This window comes from Gossypium hirsutum, chromosome A10 (genome assembly GCF_007990345.1).
Source record: "Gossypium hirsutum isolate 1008001.06 chromosome A10, Gossypium_hirsutum_v2.1, whole genome shotgun sequence".
Taxonomy (NCBI): Eukaryota; Viridiplantae; Streptophyta; class Magnoliopsida; order Malvales; family Malvaceae; genus Gossypium; species Gossypium hirsutum.
The window spans coordinates 77,059,652-77,080,209 of NC_053433.1; the positions used below are offsets into that span (position 1 = coordinate 77,059,652).

At 34.9% G+C, this 20,558-nt stretch overlaps 1 protein-coding gene across 4 annotated transcripts; it reads right to left on the bottom strand.

Annotated features, from left to right (window-relative positions):
* Positions 1 to 3,269: 3,269 nt before the first annotated feature.
* On the bottom strand, positions 3,270 to 9,561 carry LOC107903763 (pentatricopeptide repeat-containing protein At1g63330). Of its 4 annotated transcripts, none has more exons than XM_016829914.2 (7): positions 6,725 to 9,512; positions 6,362 to 6,490; positions 6,169 to 6,265; positions 5,924 to 6,080; positions 5,120 to 5,242; positions 4,068 to 4,789; positions 3,270 to 3,948 (listed from the first exon to the last, which is right to left on the bottom strand). In XM_016829914.2, the coding sequence occupies exon 1, from the start codon at positions 9,437 to 9,439 to the stop codon at positions 7,124 to 7,126; it is 2,316 nt and encodes a 771-aa protein (XP_016685403.2). In that variant the 5' UTR covers positions 9,440 to 9,512; the 3' UTR covers positions 3,270 to 3,948; positions 4,068 to 4,789; positions 5,120 to 5,242; positions 5,924 to 6,080; positions 6,169 to 6,265; positions 6,362 to 6,490; positions 6,725 to 7,123. The 4 variants fall into 4 exon arrangements, with proteins under 4 accessions (XP_016685403.2, XP_016685405.2, XP_016685407.2 ...); XM_016829916.2 differs by having other exon boundaries at positions 5,120 to 5,299; XM_016829918.2 differs by lacking the exons at positions 3,270 to 3,948; positions 4,068 to 4,789 and having other exon boundaries at positions 5,005 to 5,242; positions 6,725 to 9,300; positions 9,436 to 9,517.
* Positions 9,562 to 20,558: the final 10,997 nt, after the last annotated feature.

The following is a 20,558-nucleotide window of genomic DNA, read 5'->3' on the forward strand; positions in this document are numbered from 1 at the left end:
ATTACCCAATTTCCCAAATGACACATTCAACACATATTAACCATATCATACTTATTCACGTATCATCATAGTTATTAACCATTCCTTGGCAACCAAACTTACCATAGCACATTATTAATAAGACAATTTCATAAGCAAGCTTACTACCACAACTTTCTAATCACTTATTTCAACATTTTTTTAAGCCATGGAATTTGCAACCACTCATTACACACTCACTTTCATGTTTATTATACAAGTTCATAGATTAAATATACTTATTAGTATAGAAAAGTAAGATTATCCAAGAGTACTTACCTCTTAGATGTATTTTTACAAATCCAAACTTTCATACACTTGAATACATCATCAACAAGCTTGGAATTTCCATTTTCCATCAATTCCTCATTTTCTCATACACAATAATAAAACCAACTAATAGTATCTAAAAATTTCAAACTTTACCATAAGCAAAATCAAAAGTCATGTCAAGTGTGGAGGAAAATATCATTTGTTACCTTATTGAAGCTTTTGAAAAATATGTCATGATTGCAATGTGCTTGAGGAAGTAGGCACTATCTTACCCATTGGGACAGGCAGTCAACTTTTCATATTTAGGTGATTGGCAATTTATTAAACCAAATATTTGGGTTGAGCTGAGATCATCGATAATTTTAAGCCCATTAATGAATATCATATCACTTGAGGAAACATATTTGGAGAATCAGATCGGATCGAGTTTAATCCCATGGGTTGAGAAAGTTGGATTGGATTGGAATGTTGAAGACTTAGCTGCAAACAGTCTTTTTTTACTTTATTTGTTATTATTATATTGTATTCAACTTGTTTACCTATTGTTTTATCAGGATTGTGATAAATCTTCATGATGTTAGCAGGTCTCGAAAAACTCTATATAATTGAGAGATTTGTATAGATTGATGTACAGATTATAGAGAGCACTTGATTTGTTTTGTTCAAGTGGGAAATATTATTTGTGAAAGTGCGTTTCGATTGTAAAACCTTTGTGCTGTGGATTTACAAGCTAAGTTCTCAAGAGGGAATTTAGTGGTGAGAGTTCTAGTCTTCAAAGGTGCAAAAGTGATTGAAGATAATGGATACTTCTCACTGATCTAGGCTCAGCAAACGTAAGAAAATAAAATTGCATAAACAATCTTTGTGTCCCCTCTTTTTGTTCTGTTTCGTAATCCTTGGAGAAGTGTCAACTTCCCCAGTCACTTTTGCTAGCACTTAACTTATTACTTAACAATTGTTTCAGGTCAACATAAGCTTTCTTTCTCTAACTTCCTTCTCTAGCTTCAACTTTTTATCTTAAGAACCATAAAAACTCTTGCTAAAAAATGGAGGTTTGAAGGTGAACTTAAGTTTGGAGAAGTGTTTTTTTCTTGTTCTTAACAAAATATCAAAATTGGGGTTGAGATGTGTAAATTTGAAAAAATAAATGCAAGAAAAATGCAAAAGAAAAGAAACTTCACCAAAGGAAGTGTGGGGAATGGCTGAGAGAGGCTTAAAGGGACTAGTTTTCATCCATATTTTACTAAATTAAAACACTTAAATCAAAATATTCAAGTCAAAGCCAAGTAAAAAAGTCTTAATATGTGGTTCACATTCCACCTCTTCATATCATCCACATCCAAGGCTCCATATTTATTCAATAAATCTAATATCGCATCAAAATAATATTTCCAACATAAAATATATAAAAAATATCAAAATGCTCTTATCTAATAAAATTAACCTTGTACCCATTTTTTGCCTCTAAACACAAATTCTTTACAAAATTAGGCCGTAATTCACATTTGACCTCTATTAAAAGTTCGTGGGTAGTGAAAATTACATTTATGTCCTTTTATCTCTAAAAATGAAAATTTTACTACTTGGTCATTATACTTTCAAATCTTTTCCAATTTGGTTCAAAAATTATTTCCATCACGCCAATTTAGTTTCCAAATTATTCTCATGCCAAACAATCAATAACAACTCATAGTTATCATTTTGGTCAAATTTACACTTTAATCCTTAAACTTTACAAAGTTTGTAATTTAGTCCCTTTTTACACATTCTCACATCCATAACTCTTTTCATTGATTACCATCTCCGACAAAAATTTTACTTTCATAAAAATTCTCTATCTACCTCATTTTCCAATTTTCTTGATCTTTTACTATGTATGATCTCAAAATGGTACTAGATGCATTATCGGAAATTTTGAGCAGTTACAATGAAAGCATATTTTAACATAGTACAAACAAGCAAGGTGATAATGGGTCATCATCTTGTGACCAAAGAAGATAAGTTCTTTGCATTCTCCATTAACCAAAACCTAGTAGGAAACCGTTGACACGCATTTCATGATGATATTTGTTCAATATTTTTCCAAACTCATTGGTTCCTAAAATTGTTCCAAGAATTTCCAATTTGGCTTTTATCATAACATTTATTCGTATCAAGTTCTAGAGCATCTAAGATTCCAATACATTTAGCTCTTTTTTGTATCATGTAAGTAATTTTCATCTTCACCAAAATATTATCACATATTTAGTGGTCCTACAATAGTGTTTTGATACAGTGAAATGAGTTGAGGCGTGATGGATTTAAGGTTTTTCACCATTACTTTGACAATAACTTTGTAAATAACCTTGCAAAGGTTGATGGATCAAAAATAAATACATCTATGAATTAGGTTAAAACTTGATTTTAAATGGAATTTTAAGCTGAAGCCCAAGTTCAACCTGACTTGTTCAGAAACTTTTATATTATTGTTTATAAATAATAAAATATCTTTTTTCAAAATAATAATAATAAAATATATAATTTTATATTAATATTTATATCTTTTTATAATTAAAATTAAATAAAATATTTTTATAGTTTTATATTAATTTAAATTGGAGTCACTCCACCATGGAGAAATCTAGTCTAAAGAAACTTTACCACCTCTAGATTGATTTGCTTGAGTATAAAAGCAATGCCTGTGGTGATCATTTGTTTCAACATTTTCCCAGTTCTGAAAACACTGAGATAATCTTTTAATACCAACAGTCCAACAAGCTTAGAAGAAAATGACTGGTTTTCCATCTACACCCAGAGGCTTTAGAGGTCTTATGTTGAAGATTGCTTCTTTATTGTCTTCCGTACTATTAATAGTATTCTAAATTTCTCTCATAAAAAATCCAGTAAAATATATGTATATTTTTTTTTCCAGATTGCAATTTTTCGTTATATGTATGTAACCTTAATGTAGTGAACTTTGAAATGCGTCCGAAGTGTAATGAGCTTCATCTTTTCTGATCTAATTACTGAAAATGCTTGGTTTAGAAGGATAAAGTTAAATACATCCCTTCAAAATATTAAAGACACATTTCACAGTCAAAGCTATAATCAGATTCCCAATTGTGATATCTTAAGTTTAAAAACAAAAAGGTTAAAAATCCAACATTAGATATGATTAGGCAAGGTGATTACTTGGATTACTAACTGGGAAGTGTTTCCTTGCATCTTCCCAGTAAATATACTAAAACTATTATTGTTACTGAAAAAAACTGAATGTCTGAGGCAATGATTTCTCATCGGTAACCACCACCACCACCACCACTTATCATCAGGTTGCCTATTCACCCACATGCCTGGATTCATGCCCATGTTCATCCCCATTCCCATGCTCATAGGTTTGCCGATTCATACCATCATAGCCTAAACTCCCATGCCAATGCCTTGGATAGGACCACCACCCACTCCCATACCCCATGCCCATGCTGGAACCCACCATGGGATCCTCTGGACCTCTGAGAACACTAGCACCAGCACAGCCAATCCAAAAACCAGATTCCATATATTTACCCATCGTGATAGTAGATGTCACTGCAGTCAGGGCAGGCTTTTCCATCCTATTTTCCTTCTGATTGATTGCATCAAAGTCCACCGCAATATCAGACAATGGGTCCTTTTTAGCTGCATATAGAAAATAAAGTTTTTTTTTTTTTACCATTGCATATAGAAAATAAAATGCTTTTATCATACGATGTTAATTCTTGTTGGAGGGGCATATTTAGAAAGAGGTTAGTACTTACCTCCAGATATGTTTAAATTGACCAGTCCACTGCTCAATGTATCAGCCCAAACAGTTGACTTGGGCTGAAATTTATCCTCTGAGTTGCGGAACTATAACAGGTGCTGCTGTTGACAAGGGAGGAGCCGTCTGTTGTGCCATTGAAGTGTATGATCCAGGTAGTGAAAAGAAGCCTCCCAGGTCATTGTTGTTACTATGTGCACCTGATTCATTTGTGGTTTTGAGGAGCAGAGGGAGAACCAACTGGCACAGCAGATCCAGCCATACAAAAAAGTTTCCAAGGCTAAGCAGAGCAGCTAGTACGGCAGGGCTTTGAGGTTGAGCAGCCATTTGTGAATTGACAGGAGCCTGTGCAGCAGACCCGGGAATTTGGGGGGCCACAGACAGACTGTGGGAGGTAAAATTGCCATATCCATTATTCGAACTTGACTATGTAGGTTGGGCATATGGATTAGCACTTAGCTGTACAGGTTGGCCATATGCATTAGCATTGGCTGAGAAGTTTGGCCGTGTGGATTAGCATTTGGCTGTGCAGTTTGAGCCTATGGATTAGCATGTTGCTGTGCAGGTTGGTCATATGGATTAGCATTTGGTCGTGCAGGTTCTGTACGGACTAGCATTTGGTTGTGCTAGCCGGCCACAGGGTTTGGTACTTGGCAACCCATTTTGGCCATATGGGTTAGCACTGGGTTGCACAGGCCAGCCTTATGGATTACCACTTGGCTGTGCGGATTGGTAAATGTTAGCAGCTGATCTAGCAGATTTTGAAATTCACACTGAAACCTTTTTACGTTACCCTTCTATAGTAAATATGCAGATGATAAAGATGATTATGCGAAGTAGTTTCAATTTTAACTATCCATACTGTCTTACATGGGGATTCAATTAAAGATACTTAAATCAAATGAAAACAAACAAGGCAACAACAGAACAGCATATCCATATTCACGGTGCCATTTAGGCATATATTGCAGACAGATGGAATGAAATCCTTGTACATTAACCAAAGAAAAAGGTGATTAATAAGTCTGAGATTAAACAAACCATATCTACCTGATTTCCAAAGTTAGATGCCTGTTGATTATCAGAAAAGGTGGGTAAAGCACCAGATTTAGCAAGGGCATCAGCCTCAGCAGCAGGGGTCTCGAGTATAGTTGGCACAAAGGCCAATGAATCCTACAGAGCGCCAAGACAGTCTAGTTCAGAAACGGTCGAAGCAGTAGGAACTAGGAACTAGGAACAGCATTAGCAGGGGCAGGGGAGGTGTGGCAACAGGATCGGGGCAGTTGAAACAGATGAGAAAAAGATTAAAATAAGTTCCAGGTTAAAGGGATAAATGCAATAGCATCAAGAAGAATCCAATTTCCTCAAAACTAGGAGATTTTGCTCATACAATCACATGAAACTCCAACTAGTAATTTAATTTCAAATGAGTAAAGAAAAGTTAAAATTTGAAACAAGAAGCCATTGTAGCAATCTTTTATGTTTTGATCAAAAATTATCATGTACAATAATTTAAATTGCCACTAGTATAAAACCAATTGCAAAAGTTTAAGTACCAGAAAACTACCAAAATATAAAATGATTAAATCAATTCTGCAGGAAATATACACTTTGCAGCAAAATAAAAAATGAAATGGAATGGAATGTGAAGCAACATAGATACCAAACTTATTACTTAAACAACTCAGAAGTTTATATTTTGCATGGAGATTGTTCAAGCCAAAATGTCACCATATCAACTGTGTTCATATTGGATGAGCAATAAGGGCACCAGACTCAGACCATGATCATCCAACTGATACCATTGGAAGATTGGAACATACAAACCATGGTATTTAAATACAAAATTCATACCTGAAACTGAAACACGTGGATCAAATTCATCGAAAGTCTCCACCTTTTGACTTGAAGGAGATGCTGAGTTACCAAATCGCAGGTGGCTTGGTTAGGATTATTGCTAGCAGGAGGAGAAGACAACCTGGCAGCAGCTGCTACTGAAGTTCCTCCATCCCTATCATCAACGATCTTTTTAGTGCACCACCTAGAAAAATATGACTGGAAGCAACATGTCTCCAAACATTTAAGGTTCAAAACAATACCTTTCACTATGGACAGGACTCAAGATGCGCTTACTGCTAGTTCATAACTAGGACTGGAGGAGCACCATTATTTTGTTCAGAGAACTGCTCATGCTGCCTTCAAAAAATTGATTTTGAAAAAAATTTAGAAACAAGAAAGCAATATTTTATTGATCAGCTAAGATGAGTTAAGAATGCATCCACTCTGAGGTACCTTCCATCCTGAGTATAATCATCAGCTCTAGCACTGATACCCCATGCAAGGAATATGGTCTTTTTCTTTTTTTTTTTCTTTTGAGAATGGAAGATGATCATGTTAATTACATCATTCATGACAGGCAGCCTGCAAAGATAAGAGCACCATACTTAAAGTTCAAAGGGGAGAATCATAAAACCTACTAAAGTACGCGTTAAAGCAGCCTGTTTAGGCATGATGGTGAGAACAGACAAGGTATATAATGAGTTGTCTGGGCCACTTGTGGTGGGAAAGTTGGAATCTCTTGCATTTCTATTGTTAATTTTAGTTACTTCTTACAACAACCAAGTAAGTTAAAGAAAGAAAGAATCAAAGAGGCACCTGCTGGAGCAGCCAATTTAGACCAGCCAATTGCTTCAGCTTTTAGCAAGTGAAGCTTCGAGCTTTTGCAATGAAGTGTTGAGGATTTGCCCACAATAGTCATTGGTGCTGAATAAAAACTCAGCTTGGCAGGAAACAGCCAACCCAATAAAGAAACTTACTTCAAAGATCTAAGAAGAAAATATTCTCAAGAAAATCACTAGTGAAGCGTGAAACATGGTGTATAGCACTTATTTGCTTCATCCTTAATGTTTAAAGTCCATTAACAGAATTGAAAATAGACCTTAATACTCACTGTAGTTTCCAGAAACTTTAACTTATCACAGAAGTACAATTGGTTACCGAACAAATTGATTCACATTCGGAATGTGACAATCTTTACACTAATAGTGAAACATTTCAGATCAAAATTGATTCATTAGATTGCAAGATGAGATCCACAAATAAGGTGGCAGTGCATATTTCTGCACAAAAGCCCTTTCCAACCATTTCTGTAAGAAGTTCTGTTGCTTTTGAGGTATAGCTATTTCGAAGAAACGCCTGGATCATTACATTATAACAGCAGCCAACGGGCAAACAATCATTATCTCCCATGGTTCTAAACAACTGGTATGCTTCATCTAGCAATCCCTCTTTACATAATCCATTAATCACAATATCATATGTGTAAACATTTGGTTTTAAACCATTGACTGAGAGTTCATGAAATAATTCCTTTGCAACTTCAATTCGCCCAGCTTTGCACAAGCCATCAATCACAACACTATAAGAGTCAGTATCAAGTTTCAACCCACTATTCCGCATTGCTTGAAAAAATTCCAATGCCTCGTCAAGTTTACCTCTTTTGCAAAAATCATCCAACAAAATCGAAATGGTCATTAGATCTGGAACTTCTCCAGAAGTAAGCATCTTTCTTAAAAGTTCACATGCAGTTGAAACTCTCCCTAATTCACACATACCCAGCATAAGAGTTCTGTATGTGACAAAATTAGGCTCAATGCATTGTTTTCTCATTGTGTCGACAATACATTCAGCTTCAGAAACCATCCCATTCTTGCAAAGTGCATTGATAAATATATTATAGGTGACAACATCAGGCTCCACACCTTGCTTTCTCATTGTGGCAATAGTATCTACAGCTTTAGAAATACTCCTCTCCTTGCAATACACATCAACCAATATATTATACGTCACAACATCGGGCTCAATGCCTTCCTTTCTCATTGTGTCAACAATATCTTCGGCTTCAGAAACCCTCCCCTCCTTGCAATGCGCATCAACTAATGTACTATACGTGACAACATCAGGCTCAATGCCTTGCTTTCTCATTGTGTGAACTACATCCAAAGATTCAGAAATTAGCCTCTCCTTGCACCATGCATCAACCAATATATTATAGGTGACAACATCAGGCTTGATGCCTTGCTTTCTCATCGCATTAAAGATACTTACAGCTTCCAAAATTGTCCCCTCCTTGCAATGTGCATCAATCAATATGTTATACGTGAAAATATCAGGAGAAACATTGTTACCCACCATTTCATTCAAAAGCTTGGTTGCCTCATGCTGCTGGCCTGAATTACACATACCATGAATTAAGCAATTGTAAATAACAATATTTGGTCTAATGCCCTTAACGTTCACTTCAGAGAAGAGGTCGACAGCCTCATTTAGTAACCCATTCTTACAAAGACAGTCAATAAGGGTGCTATATGCTCTAATATTGGGTTCGAAACCTCTTTCATTCATCATCCTTAGAAACTTAACAGCTCGACCAGTGTTCCCAGTCTTACACAACCCATTAAGTACTGTATTGTAAGCAACTGAATCAGGTCGACACCCTTTTTTGATCATTTCATCAAACAAACTTGCAGCCTGAGAAACCTTGTTTTGATTACAAAGTCCATTAATCAAAGTGGACAAAGTTACAACATCAGGTTCAAAACCTAACTTGAGCATTTTCCCCAAAACAGAAAACCCAAAATCAACTTTACCTAACTGACAAAAGCAATTAATCAAAATGTTGAAAGAATGAGCATCATGTGAAACTCCCCATAGTTCCATCTGGCTGCCCAGAGAAACAGCAAGCGCATAATGTTTCATTCTAACAGCTCGACCAGTGTTACCAGACTTGCACAACCCATTAAGTACTGTATTGCAAGCAAATGAATCAGGTCGATACCCTTTTTCGATCATTTCATAAAACAAATTCACAGCCTGAGAAACCCTGCTTTGATTACAAAGTCCATTAATCAAGGTGGACAAAGTTACAACATTAGGTTCAAAACCTAACTTGAGCATTTTCCCCAAAACAGAAAACCCAAAATCAACTTTACCTAAATGACAAAAGCAATTAATCAAGATGGTGAAAGAATAAGCATTATGTGAAACTCCCCGTAATTCCATCTGGCTACCCAGAAAAACAACAAGCGCATAATGTTTCATTCTGACAATGGCCTGTAATAATATAGAGAACTCCACGATTGAAGGCTTAGGGCACTCGTCAATCATCTTGTTAAATAAAGATAAAGCACCATTAAGATTATGGAAGCGATCATGCTTTTTCTGCAATCCCCCTACAGGCATGGAATCCTTACTTAAAGATTCGATGTGGGTAGCAATGGTGTTAAAAGAAGAAGAAAAAAAAGAAGGGTATAGAATAGAAAGATTCCTTCGACCGTTTAGAAGTACTGAAGAAGAAGGAAGCTTACCCATATCTTGAAATTAGGAAAAATGGGAAAACCAAAAGCTGCGGTTGAAAGCAAACCACAAACGACGCAACTCCCAGAAGATGGAAAAATAAGTGAACGAACTCAATTTATACTTCTCAGACGGGTACGGGTCGGATAAAAACTTGTATGTATTTAACGTGACAAAATTTTTATTTAAATTTAATTATATTTTTAAAAAATAATTTTTTGAGCAAGGAGTAAACGCTTGTTCTAAAATCAATGGTTGGAACTTTCTGAATCACAACTTAGCCCCAAGTATTTTTATATCTACATTAATGATTTAATTGAGAATATTTATATCTTATTTTTAACAATAATCCAATGGATTAATATATACTTTAGCCCCCGAATTTAGTTACTTCTATTTAATAAGTTTCAACTAATTACAAATTGTTAACTTTATCCTTCTATTAAAAAAAAATTGTTCTATGTTTTAGTTTACTAGTTTCTAATAACATATGTTGCATATGATTTTTTGTGTTTAATTTTAATTAATTTTTAAATAAAATATTTTTAATTGTTAAATATTATTTAAATATATTAACTTATTTAACAATTTATATATAATAAAAAGACATTTTCAAATATCATATTAAAAATTTGACATTTTTTAGATCAATTTTTTTAATAATATTAAAATAAATTCAAATCATAATTAAAATATTTGTACTATTTTCAACATATAATATAATTTTACTTTATGTAATCATTATTTAAAATAGGTTAAAGGGGTATATAAGCTCCTGAACTTTTGAAAAAACCCAATTAAGTCCTTCCATAAAAAACTACACTTAATTAAGCCCTCAAACTTTCAAATTGCATCAATTAAGCCCTTTGACCAATGTTTTTCATCTTTGACCATTAATAGCCCTGACATGGCACTCCATGTCAATGAGAGTTCTTGACGTACTGCCACGTCGGTTGCCACATCAGCAAAAAGTTAATAACTAAAAATTAAAAGAATTTTTTTATTTTTTACTGGAGGTTCATTTATTTCAAAACTTATTTTTTAAAATTAAAAAAAGTATTTTATTTAAAAATGATAAATTTATAATAACATTATTGAAATTTATAAAATTATTAACTCAAATTTTAAAAAAATTTAAAAAATAAAAATCATTTAAAAGTTAAAGTTCAAAAGGATAACTATGTATTCAAATTCATTGAAGATTATTTTCCTGAATTATATAAAGTTTAAAAAATATATTTGTTGATGCTTGAGTTAGCATAAAAAGTTCAATATATTTGTTGATGACCTACATCAAGGTGTTCTTAGTAGTAGAAGGTCCTATAGGGGAGGAAAGTCGTTATCGTCTCGGAGTTTGATCTCAAATGCACTCTAATGATAAAATTGAAATTTTATTTGTTGCCGGTAAGGGTGAGCATTCGGTTGAATTAAATGAAAAAATTTCGAGTTAATCGAGTTGACAATCATATTTTATTATCTTAACTCGATTTGAAATTTTCTCGAATTGAGTCGAATGAGATGGAATTAGAATTAAATAAAATATATTTCTTCGAGTTAAATTTAAAAAATGACTTTGGGTCCTTATAGCTACTGCCACACATGGAAACAAGTTAGTTGATAAATGGTTAAATATGCACATGTTTAGGTATGTTTGATGTATGTGCTTGAGGTGCCTAAATGACATATTGGTTGTATGGATAATTAGCCTATTGTATTGACCTTTTTATGCAGGTTTTGATCATGTTTAGAAGCCTTGATCATATGGGCAAAAGTATTTAGGTTTATGCTTGGGAAAGGTGAAAGAAATAGCTTGATTTTAGCCATTTTCTTGTCCACACGGTCTAAGACACGGGCTTGTATCTCAGTCGTGTGCGACACACGGTCATGTGACATGGTCGTGTGTCCCTTGTAGGTTTTAAAGGTTGTAAGTCAAATAGTTACATGGCCTAGCACACAGCCTGCACACGGGCGTGTGAGGCCATTTCGATAGCTACACAGCCTAACACACGGGCATGTGGCTTGGCCGTGTGACCCAAGTCAGAGAGTTACACGGGCATGGACATGGGCTGGAACACAGTCGTGTGTCCCTATTTCGAATATTACATGTCCATGTGACCCCTTGTAGTATGAAATTTGCTATCTTTTTCCTTAATGTTTCAAATGTTTCCAATTTAGTCCCAAATCATTTCTAAAGTATTTCTAAAGCCTCGAGGGCTCGAATAAGGGACAATATGTTTATATTTGAATGAATTATACCATGAATTAAGAAATGATTGAATGTGAATGTTTTTAAGTTATTCTTTTGTGGTAATGCTCCGTAACCCTATCTCGATGATGGATACGAGTTAGGGGTGTTATACTGTTATTTTGATTGGGATGTCACTAACACTTTGTTTACCATACCTTCATGAAGTGCCATTCAAAAATCCCAGAATCGTATTCCATTTGTAGAAATATGTGATTTGACGATCAATTGCATAAATCTCACCCAATCACAATCGTTTTTAATCAAGGGTTATTTATTTATTAAATTTGTACTAACACGAGTATTTGGTCGAAACCGTAGTGACTAGAGAATTTAACTCTTCCCTTTCGAAGTGGAATTGGGATTTGTGCAATCATATTTACAAGGTGTGGGGGCTTACTTTTAATAATAATGGTTGATGATAATATTGATAAAAATAATTTAATAAGTAATAAAATATTATTTTTAATATTATTTTTGAATAATGAAATATTAGGTAAATACAAAAGTCTTCTTAAGGATTGATCTAAGATTCGATAAAAGAGTGTTAAATATGACTCTTATTTTCAGTCAAATTTGAGAAATAATCTTTCAGTTAAACTCTGTTTACTTGTTTCAATCAAATACTGATTAGTTTAGATTATTTTATTATTATTTGACCTATGAATTTAGCCTATAAATAGGCTCTTTTACAACCTTAGAAAAATATACCCATTAGAGATTAGAACTCATAACACATTTAGAGAATTTTGTGTTTACGTTTTGTGGGTTCTTTGTTTTCGGGTTTTCGGGGTTTAGTTTTTATCTCCATCTTTTGTACTCTTCGTTCTTTTGCCATTATAGTAAAATTATCTTTGCCCGTGATTTTTTATCCTCTTTGGAGGGGTTTTTCCACGTTAAATTTGTATGTTCAATTTCTCAATTTATTCCGCTATTTTCTTGTTCGTTGCTTAATCGGGTCGAAATCCTAACGAGTGGGATCAGACCTAGTTTAATTTTCATAAATTAGCCCGTTCAGAGATGACAACAACAAGTTTGAAATTGAGAAGTTCGATGGTGAGACAAATTTCAATCTGTGACAAGTTCGGATGATGGCAATTCTAGTTCAATCATGATTGAAAAAGGTTGTTACCGGGAAAAAGCCTGAGAATCTAAATAAAACATAATGGGAAGAGCTTGATGAAAAGGCTGTGTCTGCAATCTAGTTGTGCCTCGCGAATACGGTATTGCAGGAGGTATTGATGGAGAAGACCTCATCCACATTGTAGAAAAGGTTAGAAACTCTTTATGCGATAGGTCTCTAGCTAATCGTTTAGTGTTGAAACAACGTCTATTTACGTTTCGCATGAACGAATGTGAGCTTCTTAGAGATCACATCAGTCAATTTATTACTCTTTTAAATGATTTAAAGAATATTGAGGTTCATATTGACGATGGAGATCAGGCTATGCTATTATTGTGCTCTTTACCCTCTTCATACAAGTCTTTTAGGGAGACCCTGATTTATGGCAGAGACAAACTCTCGTTCGAAGATGTGAAGAGTCCTTTGTTGAGTAGAGACAAACTCGAAAATGAGCTTCATTTGGATAGCAAGACAGATAGGCAAGCTTCCGTTTTGGTAGCATCAAAGAAACGAGATAAAATGTGTCGCTATTGTAAAAAGTTAGGTTACGTCAAAGCAGATTGTTATAAACTACGAAATAAAAAAACTGCTGAGAGTAACGAGGAAGATGTAGCTGGTGCTAATTTGGCCGATGAAAATGGTGATGATTTCTTGTTAGTGTCAACAAGCGATAACACCAAGCTCACATCCGAGTGGATCCTAGATTCAAGATGTTCTTTCCATATGTGTCCCAATAGAGAATGGTTCTCCACATATAGTTCGATTGAAGGTGGAGTTCTGCGTATGGGAAACGATTCATCTAGTAAGGTAATTGGTATTGGTATTGCTAAAATTAAGATGCACGATTGGACGATTAGGACACTCTCAGATGTCAGGTATGTACCTGATTTACGAAAGAATCTCATCTCCTTAAGTATTTTAGACTTGAAAGGATGCAAAATCAACATTGAGTCGAGCGGTATTAAAGTATCTCGTGGAGGTCTCGTTTTGTTAAAAGGTAAAAGAACCGGCAGTCTTTATATTCTGGAAGGTTATACAGTGACCAGTGAAATAGGACGTCCCTCGTCCGTTACGAGGTTGAAGTCAACTTGTTTGGAGCGAAGGCAACTTGGTCATAGGAGGGAAAAAAGTATGACTGTTTCGTTGAAGAGAGGTTCTTTTTTGGATGCAGGTTTTGAAAAGTTAGGGCACTGTGTTCGTGAAAATCAGACCCGGGTTAGTTTTGATTTGGAAGTGTACAAGTCAAAGGCTAGAAGTCTTCCAGTTTCTAAGCACAAATTCGACTCAGTTAATTCCCTGCATAGTTCAAGATAGGCTCATGGCGGGCTTTGGCAAAGATAGCGTTGTGAAAATATAAGTCAAGGTGGAGATTTGTTAAATATGACTCCTATTTTCAGTCAAATTTGAGAAAAAATCTTTCAGTTAAACTCTGTTTACTTGTTTCAATCAAATACTGATTAGTTTAGATTATTTTATTATTATTTGACCTATGAATTTAGCCTATAAATAGGCTCTTTTACAACCTTAGAAAAATATACCCATTAGAGATTAGAACTCATAACACATTTAGAGAATTTTGTGTTTACATTTTGTGGGTTCTTTGTGTTCGGGTTTTCGGGGTTTAGTTCTTATCTCCATCTTTTGTACTCTTCGTTATTTTGCCATTATAGTAAAATTATCTTTACCCGTGGTTTTTTATCCTCTTTGGAGGGGTTTTTCCACGTTAAATTTGTATGTTCAATTTCTCAATTTATTCCGCTATTTTCTTGTTCGTTGCTTAATCGGGTCGAAATCCAAACAAAGAGGATACCAAGTAAGTTCATGAAACTTCAGATTTGTGATAATGATTGTGATTTGGCGATTTCTATAAAATATGTAATTTTGTGATTTCTATTACTCATGACATGTGATTTATGGTTATTGGATTATGCATGTGCAAATGATGTGAATATATGATTATCAATGTTCTGAGTCGTATGAAAAATATATTACTATTCTGATCTTCTGATTCGCATGTTAAGCATGCCATATTTCTGATTTGCATGTTAAGCATGCCATTGTGATAAAATATATACGAGATCTGATCTGTATGTTAAGCATGTTATATTTTGATATTCTGATTCATATGTAAAGCATGCCTACTGAAAATTTGTTCTATATGCTATATCACATGCATGGGGTTGGGAAAATATGTACGGAGGAAGTATCTGACAGTAAATCTGCATTATCAGGTGACTTGTCCACAATATTTTGTATCTAGCAGTAAATCTGCAATATCTAGTGGTTTGACCACATTATTCTATTTCTGGTAGCTTGGCTGCATTATCTGGTGGCTAGTCCACATTATTGGTGTGTTATTGGATAGATGAATTATAGGAAACTCTTTATGGTGTGTAGCGGAGGTGGGTAGGATATGTTTTTTTAAAAGTTTGCATTGTTTTCTGAAAAGTGTTGCATTGACATCGTCATTGTGCATTTTGTCATATCTGATTTTGTGAATGAATATTTGGCAAGTTATGATTTGCTTAAATTGATGTTGTTGTGAGTTAAATTATGTTATTATTATTGGTAACCCACACTGGGTTTTTTAAGCTCACCCATTTAAATTCTATTTTTTTCAAATAATCAAGGTTAGGATGGGCCCGGCTATGGAGGCGCTCTCGATCATTTTTCAAAAAACTTTATATTTATTGGTATTTGATATTCTAGGATTTGTTTTATTACTTTGGACTTGGACTTTGGTTTTTTTTGGACTTTGGATTGCAATTTTTCTACATGGTTTATGTTTTAAAAACTATCATATAAAGGATTTGCAAAAATAACAATTTAAGATGGATTTTATATAAAATAATAACAAGCTAAGTAATGATGTTTTCAAAAATTCAATACTAAGTTTCCATTACATGACACAATTTGCTCATAAAACTAATATTTTACAAGATGTATGTTAATCTATGTTTTCAAACCGAAAAATAAATTTTAGATATAGAAATTTGTTCATTGCAATGTTTTAATTGAATTATGACGTTTTCATAATACTCTCTCAATTAAATGATATCAATTAAATTTTGGTTTTATTTAAAACAAGACTCAAAGACGTTTTGTGAAGGCCATTTTTAAAAGAGAAAAGCTTCTAAATATTTTTATTGCGCCATTGTCATGGCTAATGTAATATTCAAGATTCGACCATAACATCTAGGCCGAGTTTAGAGGGTTACATTTAGTGGTATCAGAGCCTGGTTCAAAAGCTTAGATATTGATTTTGGGAAAAATCCATACTTCGGTTAAAAAAATTTATTCTACTCTGAAAATATCGATGCTCCGGAGCTAACCTAGATAAGTACTTCTGTCTTACTAAATTTTGATATGAAACTATAGTATACTGTAGATTCTGAAACTATAGATTTTGAAAACTACACTGTGAAACTCTAGACTCTGAAAACTATAGATATTGATACTCTAGTGATGAAACTGTAGAACTAAAACATTATGAATTGATAATTAAAGCTCATTTCTAATTGTTAGATAAAATTACATAAAACTTAAGAATTCGATAATAAAAATATGTGTACTTAAGACATATAGATCAATCTGTGTCACAAATGCGCACACTTGAGCCCGTTACCAAACTCGAGCTAGTGGTTGACCAGGTCGAGAACACGCAAACTATGAAAGTGGACCATCAAGAGCCTACTAACGATACTGTGTCATAGGCCATGCTTGGGGTGCTACAACGTGTTGTTGAGACCTAAAATGGATTTGGAAATTGCGAGACCATTGCTGAGAGGCTCCGAACTAACAAAACTGAGTTATTCAGGGGCGTTGCTGAGACGACCCCCACCATGGCAGAGTATTGGTTAAAGCCTACGGAAAGGATTCTAAACGACATTGGGTAAACCCTAGAGCAGAAACTAAAAGGTATGGTCTCGCTACTGAGGGATGAGATTTACCGTTGGTGGTAAGCCATTGCGAGGCTTTCCAGAATAAGTTTGTGGGTCAGCGTTATGTTGAGGTCCATCGACTAGAGTTTATTGAGATTAAGCAAAGGGATAGATCTATGGCCTAATACGAGACCAAATTTCTACGGTTAAGTCGCTCTACCGAGGGGATGGTTGTGACTGAATAAGACAAGTGTGTTAGATTTGAACGGGTTGAGATATGAGTTAATGATGCAAGTGGCCCCTTGGCAAGAAAGTATTTTCAAAGAGTTTGTGGAGAAAACCAAATTTGTGAAGGAAGTGAAACGTTTGGAACGCGAATCAAAGGATACCAATAGAGATGTTAATCCTACTGTTCAGGCTTCGCAACCTAATAAAAGAGCCCGAGACGATTGACCCAGGTAAAATGCTACTGCTGTTGATGGAGGGAGAACCTGATATGCCACTTGTGGTAGGAGCCATTTGGGAGAATGCTGGAGGAGTTTGGACGCATGCCTAAGATGTAGATCCTTGAAGCACAAGATCGAGGATTGTCCGCTCGTAATGAGCAAATGCAAGCACCAAGTCAGAACTGTGTTCAGAATCAGAGAGTTGGATAGCAGCCTCCAAGAGGTCAAGGTCCAAATAGAGGTGGTAATGTTGGGCAGAGATAGAGAGCCTAAGGTCGGGGTGCTAACCGAGTTGATGCCAGATGGCCTGCATTAGTGTACGCAGCTAGGCATGGAGAGGACAATAACGTCACCAATGTCATAGCAAGTACAATTACTGTTAATATCATACCATATTTTGCTCTGATTGACATTGGATTAACCCATTTGCATGTTTTATGTTTAATGGCTGATAAAGTGGGTATTGAGGTAAAGGATATTGTTAGTAATGTGACTCTCTTTAGTCCCTTAGGAAAATCTATTTCTATTAATAAAGTGTATAAACGGTGTCAGATCCAAGGAGAAATATTTTTAGCAGATTTGATGGAATTACCCTTCAACAAATTCGATCTCATTCTGGGGATGTACTGGCTGGTAGAACATCAAGTCATATTGGATTGTACTACTGAGGGGGTCACTCTGAAGACTCTAGATGGGAAGGAGATAATGATGGTTGGGGAGCGTAGAAATTACTTATCTAACGCAATATCCGCTCTAATAGCTGAAAAATTGGTAAGTAAGGATGCGAGGCATATCTGGCTTACATTATGGATACGAAACCCTAGATATGAAGAATAAAACCTAGAAGAAACTAAAAAGAAATTAAACTAAACTAAACCTACAAGTTGTATCCCCTCTCCTCAGCCAAAATTGGTTGTTTTTGTAGCAAAATCTGACCCCATTTTGTGACCAAAATTCCCTTGAGCGGTCTTTTTCCAATTGGTGTTTCAGTTGGACAAAGACTACCCTTGGTGTCATTTTTTGTTCCCTTCACAATATGGGTATCGCGATACCTAGGGTAGGATATCGCGATACTGTAATTAGTATTGAAATGGGGCTACCCCTTGAAAGGTGGATATCGCGATACCTAGAAGTGGTTATCGCGACATCTCTGATAGAATACTCAGGGGATGTTGTATAAAACTCGATTTGAAAATGGTTATCGTGTGGCTCACACGGCCAAGAGACATGCCCGTGTCTTAGGCCGTGTGGGCATTCGAAATGGGGTACACGCCATACCCCAGCTCGTGTCAGTATCCGTGTAACTCTCTGACTTGGGTCACACGACCAAGTCACACACCCGTGTGCTAGGCCGTGTGTAGGTGCAGGGATCACACGGCCAAGCAACACGCCTATGTGCCAGGCCGTGTAAAAAATCCTGAGCATTTTGTCTTGAATTTTAATGATGCAGGGGACACACAACCAAGCCACACACCCATGTGCTAGGCCGTGTGTCACACATGGCTGAGACACACACCCGTGTCTCTACCTGTGTGGACAAAATAAGGCAATTTCCAAGCCTTATTTCTCACCCAATTTGTCTTCCACCTACAATGACATTTTAACACATTTCCAAGCCAACACAAAATATTCAAATCAAGCCAAAATCAAGTTTTATACATGACATATCATCATATGCATTCATGTTTTCAAACTTACCTAATTGACCCAATTCACATATATGCATGTTTTTACCAAATATGTTAGTTTAATCCAAACATCCATATGATTTCCATTATTTTAACCATTTTAAACACACCAGTCCAACATGCTTAGACCATGTATATACATAACTAAGCACAAGCCATCCAAATGGCTAGTTTCAATCAAACTTTTACATGCCATCATTGGTTAATTTAACCTATACATGCCATTATAACCAAAATTAACTTGATATATATATATATATACCGAGAAGTCCGAGGGATAGTGTGATATGGCTTCGACTAAGTTCCAACCTTTACAAGTTTCCGAGTACTATAAAACAAAAGATAAACAATTAACTTACCAATTAATTCACATTTAAGGTAAACAATTAAACATGTTCAAGCCAAATTGGCCTTTTTTCCTATACACATATCCTTATCAAGCATGTTAGCCATGTAATTCATATGAAAAACAATAAACAAGTATGAACTTATCATTAATCAAATTTCCTTATTCATGTACTTTCCACATCATGTATTCAAACTTCATATACAAGTCATGTTCATGTGATCAAATATATGTCCATAATCTTTTATCAGAAATTCATATTGTCATTTGTCATAACTTTATCCATTAAACTACTTATAATATCGATGGATACATGGTTAGTACACACAAAGTGTACATACTATATTCCATCAATTCATATTCAGGAATGCTCATTGAGCATTTAAATGGGAAGCTCTTCCAAGCCAAATAATAAAAAGCTCATGTGAGCTTGTAACGGGAAGCTTATCTGGGCTTAATAACAAGAAGCTCATAAGAGCTTAAATCTGAAAGCTCATGCAAGCTTAACGGGTAACTCCGAAGAGTTATTATTAGGAAGCTCATAAAAGAGATTTTAATCAGGAAGCTCCAGATAGCCTTATATCGGGACACTCATAAGAGCTGCGGTGTGTCCGCAACACATGCAGGATCACTACCGATCAAAATGCTTATAGGAGTATATAAAGAGGAAGCTTGGAAGAACCATATATCAGAAAGCTTAAGAGAGCTTATATCGATATGCTCATGTGAGCCATAAAGGGGCGCTCTTGTGAGCTATGGTGTGTTCGCAAGCTCTTATGAGCTATGGTGTGTTCGCAACATATGCAGAACCACAACCATTTCGGGAATCCTGTATCCATCTAATTTCATTTGTTCAAACGGGATTTATTTCTTGTCAGGCATTGTCGGATATGTGATTTATTTTCATACTTAACAATTATACAATTTACATACATATAAATCAAGCATATCACATAAATATGTAAATAAACAATTAGTTACACGAACTTACCTCGACAAATGTTCATGTATGCAAAAGTATACTAATCCAAAACTTTTTCTTTTCCACGATCTGACTTTGTATTTGATCTATCCGGATCTATAAGAGAAAATTTAACTGAATTTAATACAATTCATATTCAATTCAATCCAATTCACATCTAAGGAAAAATTACCATTTTACCCCTATACTTTTGATTAATTCTAATTTTGTCCCTAAGCTCGAAAAATGAATTTCATGCAACTTAACCCTTATTCCAAGCCTGGCCAAATTTTTTATATAACAATAACAGTTCATGTATTTCACAAAAATCAAAATTTTTTATGAATTTTAAATATTTTCAATTTAGTCCCCAGATTACAATTTCATGAAAATTTCCTTTATAAAAGTTATTTATGTAACAACCCGATTTTGGGCCTAGTCAGA

What these genes read in the sequence shown, in the direction of transcription:
- LOC107903763 (XM_016829914.2), bottom strand. Translation starts at nt 9,439, where the DNA reads ATGGGTAAGCTTCCTTCTTCTTCAGTACTTCTAAACGGTCGAAGGAAT.